Source organism: Taudactylus pleione, unplaced genomic scaffold (genome assembly GCF_031769625.1).
Source record: "Taudactylus pleione unplaced genomic scaffold, aTauple2 ptg000136l, whole genome shotgun sequence".
NCBI lineage: Eukaryota > Metazoa > Chordata > Amphibia > Anura > Myobatrachidae > Taudactylus > Taudactylus pleione.
The window spans coordinates 5,258,127-5,273,023 of NW_028284538.1; the positions used below are offsets into that span (position 1 = coordinate 5,258,127).

The 14,897-nt window shown below is 43.6% G+C and overlaps 1 protein-coding gene across 2 annotated transcripts in view; it reads right to left on the reverse strand.

The window, feature by feature from the left end:
• The window catches only part of LOC148522933 (membrane-spanning 4-domains subfamily A member 4A-like), a 113,646-nt gene that overhangs the window by 43,909 nt on the left and 54,840 nt on the right, over positions 1-14,897 (reverse strand). For both annotated transcript variants that reach the window (XM_088473520.1, XM_088473521.1), the window contains exons 4-5: positions 8,899-8,955; positions 4,238-4,408 (exon numbers count right to left, since the gene is read on the reverse strand). In XM_088473520.1, the coding sequence (XP_088329646.1) occupies positions 4,238-4,408; positions 8,899-8,955 (228 nt within the window). The remainder of the gene's footprint in view (positions 1-4,237; positions 4,409-8,898; positions 8,956-14,897) is intronic.

Genomic DNA, 14,897 nt, shown 5'->3' on the forward strand with positions numbered 1-14,897 from the left:
CACTAGGAGGAAGTGGTTCTTGATGTTTCCTTATTTTATTTTTATTGGAGAAAGTTTGGTCCTCCATTTATGTTATATTGATATATACGTGCGGCTAAAGTGCACACAAACACAGAAAATATTTTTTTATTTTTGCTGGAGAGTAGTGCACTTTGTGGGTTACACCACCCTTTAAGAAATGAGCCAGCCGGCTCTTTACTTATGGGACACAGGCGCACGCTTGGCGCTGCTCCTTTGTTGATGCACGTGCAGCCACAGTGCACACAATTCACAAACACAGAAAATAATTTTTTTTTTGGTTTGGACTGGAGTGTACTTTGGGGGTTACAGCACCCTTTAATGGTCAAGCCAGCCAGCCCTTTACTTATGACACAGGCGCATGCTTGGCACTACTTTGTTGATGCACGTGCGGCTACTGCGCACACAATTCACAAACACAGAAAATATATATTTTTTTGGTTTGGACTGGAGTGTACTTTGGGGGTTACAGCATCCTTTAACGGTCAAGCCAGCCGGCCCTTTACTTATGACACAGGCGCACGCTTGGCACTACTTTGTTGATGCACGTGCGGCTACTGCGCACACAATTCACAAACACAGAAAATAATATTTTTTTTGGTTTGGACTGGAGTGTACTTTGGGGGTTACAGCACCCTTTAATGGTCAAGCCAGCCGGCCCTTTACTTATGACACAGGCGCACGCTTGGCACTACTTTGTTGATGCACGTGCGGCTACTGCGCACACAATTCACAAACACAGAAAATAATTTTTGTTTTGGTTTGGATTGGAGTGTACTTTGGGGGTTACAGCACCCTTTAACGGTCAAGCCAGCTGGCCCTTTACTTATGACACAGGTGCACGCTTGGCACTACTTTGTTGATGCACGTGCGGCTACTGCGCACACAATTCACAAACACAGAAAATAATTTTTTTTTTGGTTTGGACTGAAGTGTTCTTTGGGGGTTACAGCACCCTTTAACGGTCAAGCCAGCCAGCACTTTACTTATGACACAGGTGCACGCTTGGCACTACTTTGTTGATGCACGTGCGGCTACTGCGCACACAATTCACAAACACAGAAAATAATTTTTTTTTTGGTTTGGACTGGAGTGTACTTTGGGGGTTACAGCACCCTTTAACGGTCAAGCCAGCCGGCCCTTTACTTATGACACAGGCGCACGCTTGGCACTACTTTGTTGATGCACGTGCGGCTACTGCGCACACAATTCACAAACACAGAAAATATATTATTTTTTTAGCACTTGGGGGGAGCACCCCTGATGGACAAAGCACCCCCTGGACAACAATACAGCACCCGTTTAGGACTGGGACACTGCACAGGACTTTGGAGTGGACACAGCCCCTATGGAGAACTGACTGCACAACACAGTCCAGCCAGCCCCTATGGACTTTGAAGTAGTGGACACAGCCCCTATTAACAACAGCAGCACAGCACAACACAGCCAGCCCCTATGGACTTTGAAGTAGTGGACAACAGCAGCACTACACTACACTACACAGCCCAGCCGGCCCTAACTCCCACCCTCCCTCTTCACTGTCCACAGCCGAGTGAGAAAATGGCGCCGACGCTGGTACCTTATATAGGTTCCAAAACCCGCGAGACTCGGAAGGCGGGATGATGACGTTTTGCCTCAATTTCAGATCCGAGTCAGGCGGGAAAAGTCGAGCCTGACACGGATCGGACTCGGATCGGGGGGGCTCGGATTTCAGAAATCCGAACCCGCTCACCCCTAATATGTGTGTGTATATATATATATATATATATATATATATATATATATATAGCGACCTGTCCAGTCCTGCACTCTGATGTTTCCTCTTCCCTGCCCCTTCTGCTTCACTCTCACAGTGATGTTTCAGCCCTCTCTTGCTTGCCTTAGCCACCATATTAATCTTACCTTGATTCGTGTGTTCCCGGCTGCTGCTCCTCAGATGTTGTGGCTCTTCTCTCCTAGTCCTTCAGTGGCGCACGGTGACGTCACGCGTGCTGAATAAACTTTATTGTGCATCGGCACTGCAGCGGGTACTGACGTTGGACAACAGGACCAGGATCTCTCTCACGGCGGGCTCCATTCAGTAGTGGCCGGTTGGGGAGTGGACCGTCCAGGGGCCCCATATACATCATTTGTGGTGGCAGTGGGTGTAGGACTCTTTCACCTACACTGGCTGTAGCAGCGGCAGGCAGGTGGCAGGATCGGTCCAGTCCCCCCTTCTCTATCTTAGTGTCCAGGCCCGGGACATTGGTCCCGACAGTCCCCCCCTGCTGGCGGCCCTGATTACAGAAGTAGCCATCTAGATCGTTACCACGATTATAGCATAGCGCAGCTCTTGGCGGACTGCGACTTGGCACGGTCGGCATTCTCCACATTGAAGTCTATGGCATGTGCATGCACCATAGACGCATGCACACTAGTCAAGCCATCCATGCCTAGAAGAGCCCAGCTACATCTGTACATACCATTAGCAGAAGAGTATGCTGAAAGCTAATGAGTCCTCCTTTGTTTTTACCCCCATATCTACTGTGTGTCAGACATTGCAAAAAGCACTGTTATTTGGCATGACTAACACTCTAGGGGAGATGTATCAATCATTGGAGAGAAATAAAGTAGAGAGAGATAAAGTACCAATCAACTACTGACATTTTACAGGGTGTCCAGTTATTATTATTATTATTATTATTATTATTATTATTATTATTATTATCCTTATTTATATAGCACCACAAGAGGTCCACAGCACCTTACATAGTACATAAACAGAAACAATATGAACTAAACAAAAGAGTTACTTATGCCGGCCAGAAGTCTACAATCCAATTTCACGTTCTTCTGGTGGTTGAAATAAATGCTAATTGGTGGCATGGATTATCAGGAATCCACATGCGAATAGGGGAAATTCAACATGTTAAAAATCCCCACTCTCAGATTCTGACCATTTTCGGATTGGAATTGGATAATCAAAATTGTCCAACCATAGGGTGGGCAGATGTCACAGCACGCCGGACACTGGCAATCTCTTACCGGGTCCGGCCACGCTAGTCCATGGTAGGGCAGTGGGTGGGGCATTACCAGTGCCCGCTGCTGTGCAGTCCTTCCTCGCCCGGTAGCATAGTGCAGACGGTCGCGGCTCCCTGCGGGAGCGCGCGCCAACCTGAGAATACTTAAAGGCATACACACACCTGTGGGTGACATCACAGTAGGCACCCTATTCAAGCCCTGCGTATATAAGGAAGTTCTTGGGAGCACTCCTGTGCCAGAGTATAGGCTCCATTACTATACTCCAGTGTTCCTGTGCATATTCTGATTATTGGTTCTGACCTTGACTTGTTTGTGACTCCGATTCTGTCTGACCCCTGCTTCTGTGTTGATATCTGGTTCTGACCTCGGCTACTCCCTGTGACCCATTTACGTCTGCTCCCTGGTACAGTCTCGTCTGTTTGGTTTTGACCCGGCTCGTCTACTATGCTAAAGTCTTTTGCACTCCAACCAAAGTTCACCAGCACCTGTATAGGGAAACCTAACCTGAGGGCCACGACCTGTGTGTTGGACGCAGCCAAGTCCATACCTTCTTGCGAGGGTTCCTGGTGAATACCGCCGGCATATTAGACTCTGCGCCTCAGGAATAGGTCAAGCCAATTCCCTGAATACGGGTCGCATCCACAATCTGTCCGAGAGTTTATAACAGCAGAAAGGGGAATTGCAAGATCTATTGGCCCCATAACAGTTCAAAACATTGCAGAACATGGACAAAGATTATAAACATTGCTGCAGCAGCTGTCATACTACCCAAATGAGCAGTGCGTTGGCAAAACTCAAAGGTTTTTGTTGGCAGTGGGAGGAGATGATGGTACTCCCGGCAGTCTAAATCCTGGGTCCAGAATCCCTATGTGCTGACATCCCCTTGGTAAGTATTAGGGTTAGGGAGAGAGTTAAGCTTAGGGTCCCTTATATTTCCACCAAAAAAAAAAGCAATTATTATTATTACAGTATATGTCTGGTGAAACTAGTAGGTAATCAATAAAATAAAACTTGTCTGGTCACCAATAAACAAACACCCTGCAGATAAGGAGTTAGCGCTAAATTTAAACATAAATGTACTTTGTACAAACTGTAATATAATCTCTGATGAACACTATTTTCAAGAATATAATATGTAATTAAATAGCACATGATTACTGCATTCCTTAGATTGTGGTGAATAAGAATTTATACTTACAAGTTGTTCCTGGCATCTTTTATAGTAGTCTTTATAATAATAACTGTCATAATAATTGTAGTAGTAATTATAAGAATGATAGCAAATTGTTGCTAGATCATTGCTGTTTAAGATGATGGCAACAAGGCTGAAAATTGTGCTAAAGATGTTCAATGAGAGGGATCCTTTTAACTGTACAAAGAAAAAGGGAAAATCAATGTGTTATGTATATATACATTACATTATTGATTGTCATAGCTCCAAGGGGCCTATTTATTGTTAATTACACACTTGTTGCCTCTATAGTTATAATTTATTTTAGAAACATATCGCAGCAATAAGATTATATATATATATATATATATATATATATATATATATATATATTAGGGATGTGCAGGCTCGGATAGGTTCGAGTTTACACGCCGAGTTCGGATTTTTCCCTTCAAAAAACGGGACTCAGAAAGAGGCAAAACGTCATCTTGCATGGACAAACATCATCATTCCTGGACTGATTTAACTATCCTAGGGAAGCTATCGGCTGCCACCTCAATTTGGGAGTGTTAAAAATACGTTTAAATTTTGTTTTTTGTTTTTTAATTATTATTGTACTATTTGTGTTGTATTTTGAGCTTTGTGCGCCACTTATATCATTGATATATATATATATATATCAGGGTAATTTATCAATATTTTCTTGCAGGGACTCTGACAGATCACCTTACCTCTGGGATCAGACCCCGCAGGGTCACGCACATGCACAGCCATAATCTGTCTGATCCCTATCTAAAAAGAGTGTAGAAAATGTAGCAGTAGGCTACAATAAGCTGACACCATCTAATGTGTTTAATAATGCAGGACTTCTACAGTGGATGCCCTGGTAACAAGTTATTTTATACAGTATTTCTGATTAAATTGCATGTATAAGTGAGTGAAATGTATAAAATATTTAATTCTCTCATACCTTTTTCACATAGAAAAGCAAATGATTGGGTAAAGCACTTTTGCTGATCAACAAGGGTCGTTTTTCCGTGTGAAAGGGTCAATCTGGGTCAAAATTTCCAGGACTTTGACCCTGGTTTTTACCAGGGAGGGGACCTATCAATTTCAACCTGGGTTGACTCTTTCACACAGGAACAATACCCGTGTTACTGGGTAGAAATGCTTGACCCGATTTTTTACTTTTCAGTCTGAAAGGGGGTTCAGTCTGGGACCGACAAAACGACGCAGCACTCAAATGCCAGGTAAAAGCTGTTTTTTGGGGGGGGAAATTTCTGTGTAAAAGTGGTATTAGTGAAATTTTTATTTATTTTTTTAATAGTACTATGGGATGGCCCCCTGCTACTACTTCATCATACATTTTCTCAAGATTTATCAAATCTTGGAGAGATATAGGGGAGATGTATTGTATGATGGGGCGGCTAAAGGTAAATGCCTGGACCTGATATGCCTTTTGGGGCACTACTGCCTGGACCTGATTTGCCTTTTGTGGTGTACACAGGTCTAAGTAATTGGTTTGCCAAAGAGTGCAGCGAATCACACTCTCCATCTGACCGACACTTGCAGTGAATCAGAGCATGCACCAGTCAGAAATCCCCAATGCCACCCACAATGTTATTAAAACAAAAACAACTTTATTTGGGTTTTTTGTAAGCACAGTCAATAGCTGCATTTTCCAGCAGTTAAGGGCAGTGCAGTCTGTGGCACTACACACTAACTAAAACAAACATACCGCCTGTGCTGGGTATTACTATGCGGCAGTGGTTTTGTTGGTTTTAGCAGTCATGACGTCTCTCCCATAGTGCCGAATGGGATGGGAGGAGCAGATTGCGGCAGGGGCAAGAGCGGGGTAATTATAATTTTATGTTGTGTGCCTGTGTGTTTTATGTATAAGGGGCTCTACTATGGGGGGCACTGTATAAGGGGCACTACTGGGGGCCCTGTATAAGGGGCACTACTGGGGACCCTGTATAAGAAGCACTTCTGGGGCACTGCATAAGGGGCACTGTATAAGGGGCACTGTATAAGGGACACTACTGGAGCACTGTATAAGGGACACTACTGGGGCACTGTATAAGGGACACTACTGGGGGCCCTATATAAGGGGCACTATTGGGGACCCTGTATAAGAAGCACTTCTGGGGCACTGCATAAGGGGCACTGTATAAGGGACACTACTGGGGCACTGTATAAGGGACACTACTGGGGCACTGTATAAGGGACACTACTGGGGCACTGTATAAGGGACACTACTGGAGCACTGTATAAGGGACACTACTGGGGCACTGTATAAGGGACACTACTGGGGCCCTATATAAGGGGCACTACTGGGGACCCTGTATAAGAAGCACTTCTGGGGCACTCCTAAGGGGAATTGATGAGATCACGCACCCTTTACCTGGGGCACTGTATAAGGGACACTACTGGGGCACTGCATAAGGGACACTACTGGGGCACTGTATAAGGGACACTACTGGGGCACTGTATAAGGGACACTACTGGGGCACTGTATAAGGGACACTACTGGGGACCCTGTATAAGAAGCACTTCTGGGGCACTGCATAAGGGGCACTGTATAAGGGACACTACTGGGGCACTGTATAAGGGACACTACTGGGGCACTGTATAAGGGATACTACTGGGGCACTGTATAAGGGACACTACTGGGGCACTGCATAAGGGACATTACTGGGGCACTGTATAAGGGACAGTACTGGGGCACTGTATAAGGGACACTACTGGGGCACTGTATAAGGGACACTACTGGGAGGACTGCATAAGGGACACTACTAGGGGGACTGCATAAGGGGCACTGCATAAGGGGAACTACTGGAGGTACTGCATAAGGGGCACTACTGGGAGGACTGCATAAGGGGCACTACTGGGGGGACTGTATAAGGGGCACTGCATAAGGGGCACTACTGTAGGCAGAGGTGCCGAGAGGGGGGGAGTGGGTACTAATTACCCAGGCCTGGGCTTGCTGGAGGGGCCCGGTGGGGACCCAGTGCAGCCCCCCCTTACATTACAGCAGCCCAGCACACACTGCTGTGTGCTGGGCTGCATAGGGAGACTGCTCACAGCTGCTAAGCAGCAGCCACAGCAGTCTCCTATGCCTGTGAGGGGAGCAATCTCACTGATCAAGCCCCCCACTGGCTATGTGCTGGGCTGAGAGGTTCACAGCGCACCCCTCCCCAGCACGCAGTGCCACAAAAAAAATAGTTTTTTCTCTCCTAAGGGGAATTGATGAGATCACGCACCCTTTACCTGGGCTCCTGGAGGCATTGCATAAGGTGCACTACTACTGGGGACATTGCATAAGGGGCACTACTACTATGGGCACTGCATAAGGAGCACTACTACTGGGGGCATTGCATAAGGGGCACTACTACTATGGGCACTGCATAAGGAGCACTACTACTGGGGGCATTAAGGTGCATATGTAGTGGAAAGGAATGTTCCCAGAGTGAAGAGCAATGGTGTTGTGTCATGTTGATATGCCCCCATTTTTCAGTGGTCACACCCCTTGTGGCATGTGGCCATGCCCAGTCTTTTGGTGCTCGCATGCAGTTGGGGGGGCACCATTTTTCATCTTGCCCATGGCACCAAAGGCCCTAGTTACACCAATGTTTAGTACAGCTTGTAAAAAGACAGCTAGGGGTAAATTTACTAAGATGCCGATTTCTATTCAATGTCATCCAAGATCAAACTCAGATTACATCGTCCGGATCCTGTGTGTAATTTTTCGAACAGGTTACTGAATATACGAAGCTGCCGCGTTCCTGTCGTTCGTGTTGTTCGATGGTGTAATCATTGTCATTCCTATTATTCATTTTTATTTAGCATTTGGTTTTGACTAACTCCAATGAACAGATGCATGCAGGTGATCCGTGATACATGCATCTGTGTGCAAATAAATAAACACAGGAGCATGGATGGGATCAGTGAAATTCATCTGTGCTTCTGTGTTAAAAAAAATGAATACCAGTGTAAAATTAGAAGAAAAAAAAAACAGCGTAGCCCCCTCCCCAAAAGAACAACCAGCACCAGGCTATTCAGAACCAGCCCTGGTTGCCAAAATTGCAAATACAGGGAACAAATTACATAGGGGTCCCCTGTATTTAGCGCAGCCAGCGCTGGGCTCTGAGCCAGTCCTGGTTCTGGAAATGCAGAGGGAAAAATTAATAGGTTTCCCTGTAATTTCCAGAACCAGCACCAAACTTTTTTCTAGGGAAGGGTAATACAACAGCCAGGAAACCCTTTCACCAGGTCCCCCAGCCATAGATTCCTCTGCTGGCTGCAGTAGCTGCCTTGTATTCTTCACAGGCTGCAGCCTATTTAGATTATCAAGGGTTGAATGCCATCACAGGATGGAGTTCAGTAATACAATCAAGTTCTGGAAAACTAAAAAAACTTTTTTGGAACTTGATGAATGGCCCTGACACTTAATTTATACCTAGTGTTAATTTTCACATGCTGTTGTATAAATTAAAAGATGATGAATAGACCCCTCAGTCTTTTGCAATATCTCAACAATTTTGAGTGAGTAAGATGTTTGGTGTGGCCAAGTTGCCTGCACCTGGTGCACAAAAAGGGGCTATTTGAAGCCACAGTGTAAAAGGACACATCTGTGAACAAGCATTTTAAAGCTGTTGGTAAACAGTTGACAGATCCATTTAACTCACCAAGCAGATGCTGGGCTTACACTGGGCTGCAATTGTCAGAGCTCCTGCAATTATATACTGCAAAAAAAATAAATATAATTTAGATCAAGAATTTTGTAAAAACATTATAGGGGAGTTGTATCAAACCTTCTAAAGAAATAGAGACATTTCCCATAGCAACTAACCAATTTCTATAGCTGCATACACACACAACGATTTTTTTAACGATTATCGTTAAACGAAATCGTTTATCGATAATCGTTTGCAAAAATCGTTGACTTTCTGAGTCAAATGATGAACGATTATCGTTCATGCGCGTTCACGTTTGTAGTTTGTAGTTCAGTCAGACTTGTCAACTGAACGATTTTCATTAAGGGAATATGCAAAAATCGTTTGTAGTTCATAAAAATCGTTCATTACACTTTAAAAAATCTGACAGATAATCTGACAGAAAATCATTCATAAAATCGTTGGTAACAAAATCGTTGTGTATGCAGCTTATTTGTCATTTTATAGAATGTACTGTACTAAAAAATATAGCTAGAAGCTAATTGGGTGCTATGGTCAACTTCTCTTGTCCTCTAAAAAGGTTTTATACATCTCCCCCATATCACATACTGGGGTAGATGTATGATAGCGGCACGTTACCGAGGCGCAGCAGGAAGCACTACCGATGAGATGAGATAACTCCCCTTCCGGCGCTACCCGCTAGAGACAGCAGCGCATCAGCCTAGTGCTGATGCCCTGTGTCTCTGTCTCCACTGAGCATGCGCGAGATCCCCGCGTGCAGCCTGGAGCTGGCAGCAGGGTCAGCGCTGTCCCTGCTGTGGGTATAGGTTAGCACCAGGCTGTTGCTGTCGATAAAGACAGCTACAGCCGGCCAAATGGTCATGCGGTATGACCATTCATACATGGGTATGACCATTCGTGCATAGCGCCCCTGTCATTTACCGCCCAGACCTCCCATCATACATCGGGGAGAAGCAGTATCAGCGCACATAACATGCGCTGATACTGCTTCTGGGTTTCATACATCTACCCCATTGTCTATTTCAGAGTTTCCCAAATGCAGTCCTCAAGGCTCCCCAACAGTTGGGTTTTAGAATATCCATGGTTGTGCACAGGTGTTAAATCAAATTGACTGAGGTACTAATTAAGTCACATATGCTCAACCATGGATATCTTTAAAACCAGAACTGTTGGGGAGCCTTAAAAATAACAAGATTGGGAACCTCTGGTCTATTTCAAACACACTTACTGTAGGTGTCTGTACACAATAGAGAGGTGTGTGGTGGGGAACCCCATATTTTGCTTTTTGGCAAATTCACCCTCAAGTGTTTTGTTTTTTTCAGTTATAGTTTTGAATTTCTTTAAAACTTAATAGAAAAAACAGCTAAAATCATGTAACTTGGACCTGTTTTTGTTAGAGATGTGCGCCGACCCCTAAGTTTTAGTTTTGGATCTGTTTCTCCTTTGTGTTTTGGATCTGGATTTGGTTTTACCAAAACCGCCCTTGCATGTTTTGGATCTGTATTTTTTCTAAAAAATCATAAAAACATACATAATTTGGGACTGTTTTTGTTCCTGCAGTATTATTACCTCATTAAAATTTATTTACAGTCAATTTTGACCACCTCGCAGCTCACAATATTGATTTTATCCCGTTTAGGCCAAAAGATTGCATTGAGCTAGCTGGCTGACTAAACTAAGCGACAGCAATGGGTGGCAGATCAGCTTCCAACATGGCACAGAGTGGCACTGCAGTGGTAGACAGGATGGCAGTTTAATAAACTATATGACCCCATAGGAAGTTTAAAAACCAAGAATGTTTTCATTAATCAATAACAAAGTCAGTGGCCCGAGGAAGTAGGAGTATGTTTATGGATTGAAGACAGTGAAAGGACGGAAGGATTGATTAGTTTGTAAATGTATTTATTTTAATGTTTTGATTCTTAAAAAAAATGCAGGATCAAGTTCTTCAGTTCCTGAAAGACATCTTTGATCTGGAGGAGGTAATAGAAATGTGGCCTCCTTGCTTGTGGATGTGCTGCTTAATAGTACACACTGTAAAGAGAGATGTTTACTTTGTGATTAGGGAGGTTGTTAGGGACAATGGGACCAAGAGTTGCTGTTTACATCAGAGAAAAAGCAGCCTGTAGCTCCCTTGCTGAACTACAACTCCCAGCTTCCATGCAGTTTGCCGGGCCTGCTGGAAGTTGCTTGCCAACAATGGGCGGCATACCTCAGGTTACCTCAGCCTGCTTTATGCACAGTATGTACCATGTAAATATGTATGTGACCAATATACACAACTAATTTTTGTATTAAACACATTTGTACTTTATTGCACACATCCTGGCGGGAAGATGCTCTGTGCTGCTGCTCATATTTCTGGTATGACACCCACCACCAGTTATTTTGCTTAGAGTCACCTACAAACAAAGGAGGCAGGTGTTTATTGAGCTGAACCATTATTAATAACAGCCTATCAAATCACCAGGATCTTTGGGAAACCGATTGGATTTGGGAGCAATGAAATAAATAGGTAAATTTGAAAATCTACCCACACAATCAACTTGGTTATTCAGAATTTAAAAAAAATTATTGAAAGGGACATACAGAAGCTGCTGTCTGTGGCCATAACAATTTTTGGACATTTTTGGGAATTATCAACTGCTTGTAGAAAATGTCAGCGACTGTTGCAGTGTGACTTCCAATGTGGCACATCTAGGAAACAAGAGTGGCACTGAAGTGGCAGACAGGATGGCAGTTTAATAAACTATAACTAATGTTTGTCATCTACACAAGAAGACAGTCAGCAATACCCCAAAAAGCACATAATGCAAAGAGAAGATGTGCAAGGTGGAATTGTCCTTGGGGACTTTCACCGACCCTTATGTTGTGTATAGTAAAGAGGACATGCACAGTTTAACAAACCAATCACTTCAGTGACAGGGACTGCCAATTGTGGCTGAAGTGATTGGTTTGTTTGGGCCCTCACAAAACAAGCTACCAACGGCAGCTGACATTGCTGGCAATGATCTCTACGTACACAAACTGGCTTCACAGAGGCAAGATGTTGTCGCCATCATCCAATTCCTCACCCTCATCAGTATATACTGTACATCATCTTCACACAATATTAATTTGTCCCCGCTGGAATTCACCACTACAGGAGCATTTGTATTTTTTGGACTTAATTGGCCATAAAGCCATCATCGTGGAATTTGTAGTTTATTTTGATGTACATAGTATTTACCTCATTTTGAGGGAGTAGCCTCCCATGCCAATCACTGACAAGGTTTCAAGCTGTGCTGAAAACTCGAAGTACACTCTGGAGGGTGGGAAACTCAAGTAGAGCAAAACCAGTTTAGGCTAGGGCCTCCAAATGGCTTTTTTATCCTGCCAGTAGTAAAAGTGACTGTCTAACATGCCTATTTTGGTGTCATCATTAAAATAGTTCTCAACCAATCTTTGAATAGTGACATATCAGATGGAGTCTCATGGTAGAGGTCTCATTAATTGTAGGCATTTCTTCAGGAACTGACAAGATGTCAAAACTTGGTTGTGCTGACCCATCTGCATCACCAGTGGGCCTTTTGGGAAAGTATATTTTTTTCCTGGCAGCCACACTTGCTATAGAAACTGATGGAGGAGCCATCGCTGCACCACATGCTGCTTGAGCTGATGATTTGCTTACCAGCAGCTCTTTGCATCTCTTCAGATCTTTGTCCATTGGGAAGAAAGACATAATGTATGACTTTAACCTAGGATCAATCACAGTCTCCAAAATTTATTGATCCAATTGGAAGATCCTGACAACCATTAGATTCTGGTGAAGTGAATAAATGACTTGATCTACAAATCAAACATACTTAGCGGAATCACTTTGTTTCAGGTCCTCCTTCAGTTTCTCAAGCTTCTTTTCCAACAGTCTAAAGGGGGGTATCCACTAGACGATAAACTTGAACGATAACGATAAAATCATTCGATAATCATTCGATAATCGTTTGAAAGTTTGGTCTGTTAGACATCGTTTAGACATCTATCATCGTTCAAACATGCTGGTCAACCTGACGATATTGTCAGGTTCAGCATGTTTGCAGATGATTGTGCCTGCACTGAATGACATATCGTTCAGTGTGGGCACCCTGCAGTGTAGTGAATGACTGAATGATAACGATATCCTGCCTTAATAAGGGGAATGACCTACTATAACTTAAGATGGCAGTGTCTGAACTCATGTCACAGGTGACTACTTTGAAGGGTTTCAGCACCTTGCACAACACGGAAAGTATTCTCCACTGAGCATGAGTAAAGTACATACTCCCTCCTCTTACTATGTCATAGGTCGTTGTGTAGCTTTGGATGTATTTTTGCTGTTCCTCCATCCTCTGAAGCATATAAAGGGTGGAGATCCACCTTGTTGCTACCTTTTGCTTTAGCTGGTGGTAGGGCAAAGTCTACAGTTCTTGCAGGTACTGCAATCTTCTACATGTATCTGTTAAATGGCAAAAATGTCCACAAAGTTTGTGGGCCACAGAGAGCATCTCCTGCATGGCCCTGTCATTTAAAAAAAAAATTGCACCACCAAGTTAATTGTGTGAACAAAACATAAGGTGTGTTAGAATTCACCCAGCTGTAATGCTCACAATATTAGTGGCAACACAAATGACAAAATCCTGAGGAAAGTCCATGTTGGGTAATACATTTTGCAGTGAATTTCCTAAGTTTTTCTAAGAGGTTGTCAGTAGTATGCCTTTTAGTTAAACTGGTGGTACACAAAGTAGCTTGCCTCTGAATGAGCTGCTTTTTCTAAGATGCTGCTGCAGCTGCTGTTGGTGCCTCTGCAGGTAATACACCCACTCAGTGGGCTGTTACAGTCAAAATATTGAGTTTGGCCTGTTCCGCTTGTCCACATATCTGTGGTTAAGTGGACAGTGGGTACAATAGCATTCTGAGATGAAGATCCATCCCCATTTCAGGCATATCGCTTAAGGATTCTTCTGAGGAATCCTGGATAGAGTAAGACTCAGTTAACCTTATCAAATTGGATGCAGGACTACTTTTGATCATTATTGAGGATAGTGTTGATGAAGGTGTTGGTGGTGGAGTTAGCAGGTGTTTTGATCTAGCAGAGAGATGGGAGCTAGCTGACGCTGGACTGCTTGTTGTCTTTTTTAGCCAAAGTTTATGAATTTGGCAAAAACAGTTGTTCAATGTGCTGCAGATGCGGTAACAGGGAGGAGGTTCCTAGATAGTTAAGGTCCCTATAGCATCTATAGCAATTGTCAAGCCATCTATAGCATTTGTAAAGCCAGAGTTCTTACTCTGGCTTTACAAATGCTATAGATGGCTTGACAATTGTTTTATGGATTTGGGTAGAAATAATTCCACACATAAGAGGTGTATTTTTTTGTTTTATGCCAAGGGATGACAATGGGCTTTTTCTTATCATGGGCTACAACTGTATCCACCAGTTATGAATTTACACAACCAACATCCTCATCATCAATGTCCTTTTTAGCATCAGCTTCCCAAATATCATCCTCATCTCGTGCACTTCAAGAGAAGCATCCTCAATTTCTATGTCAGCATGTTCACTTGTGCTTACATCATCATAAGAGGCAGGACCACCAGTCATAAATAAAGGCCAAGGCCAGAGCCTTTCCTTTCCATTTCGAATGGTGAAAGGCATATTGCCAATTTTATGTCCTTCTGCAGCTAACTTTCCCTTTGATCTTCTTTTCTTTAGCACTGTAAAAGACTGCTTCATTGATTTTAGAAGCCCTGACTTAAGCCTGTACGCCCTTGGGCATCCGCTTTAGTAGATGACATAGATGGACTAGTATCGTCATAACAGGAGGCACTGGCAGCAGCTCCAGCACTAGTATGTACTTCCTGCTCTCCTCTCAACTGATCGTTCTCCAAATGAACAAACACAAAATAGTGGAGTACAGCACACATGTGAATTTGTACCAATTTTCAAAATTACACCGCGGTATCAATGATCTATAGTG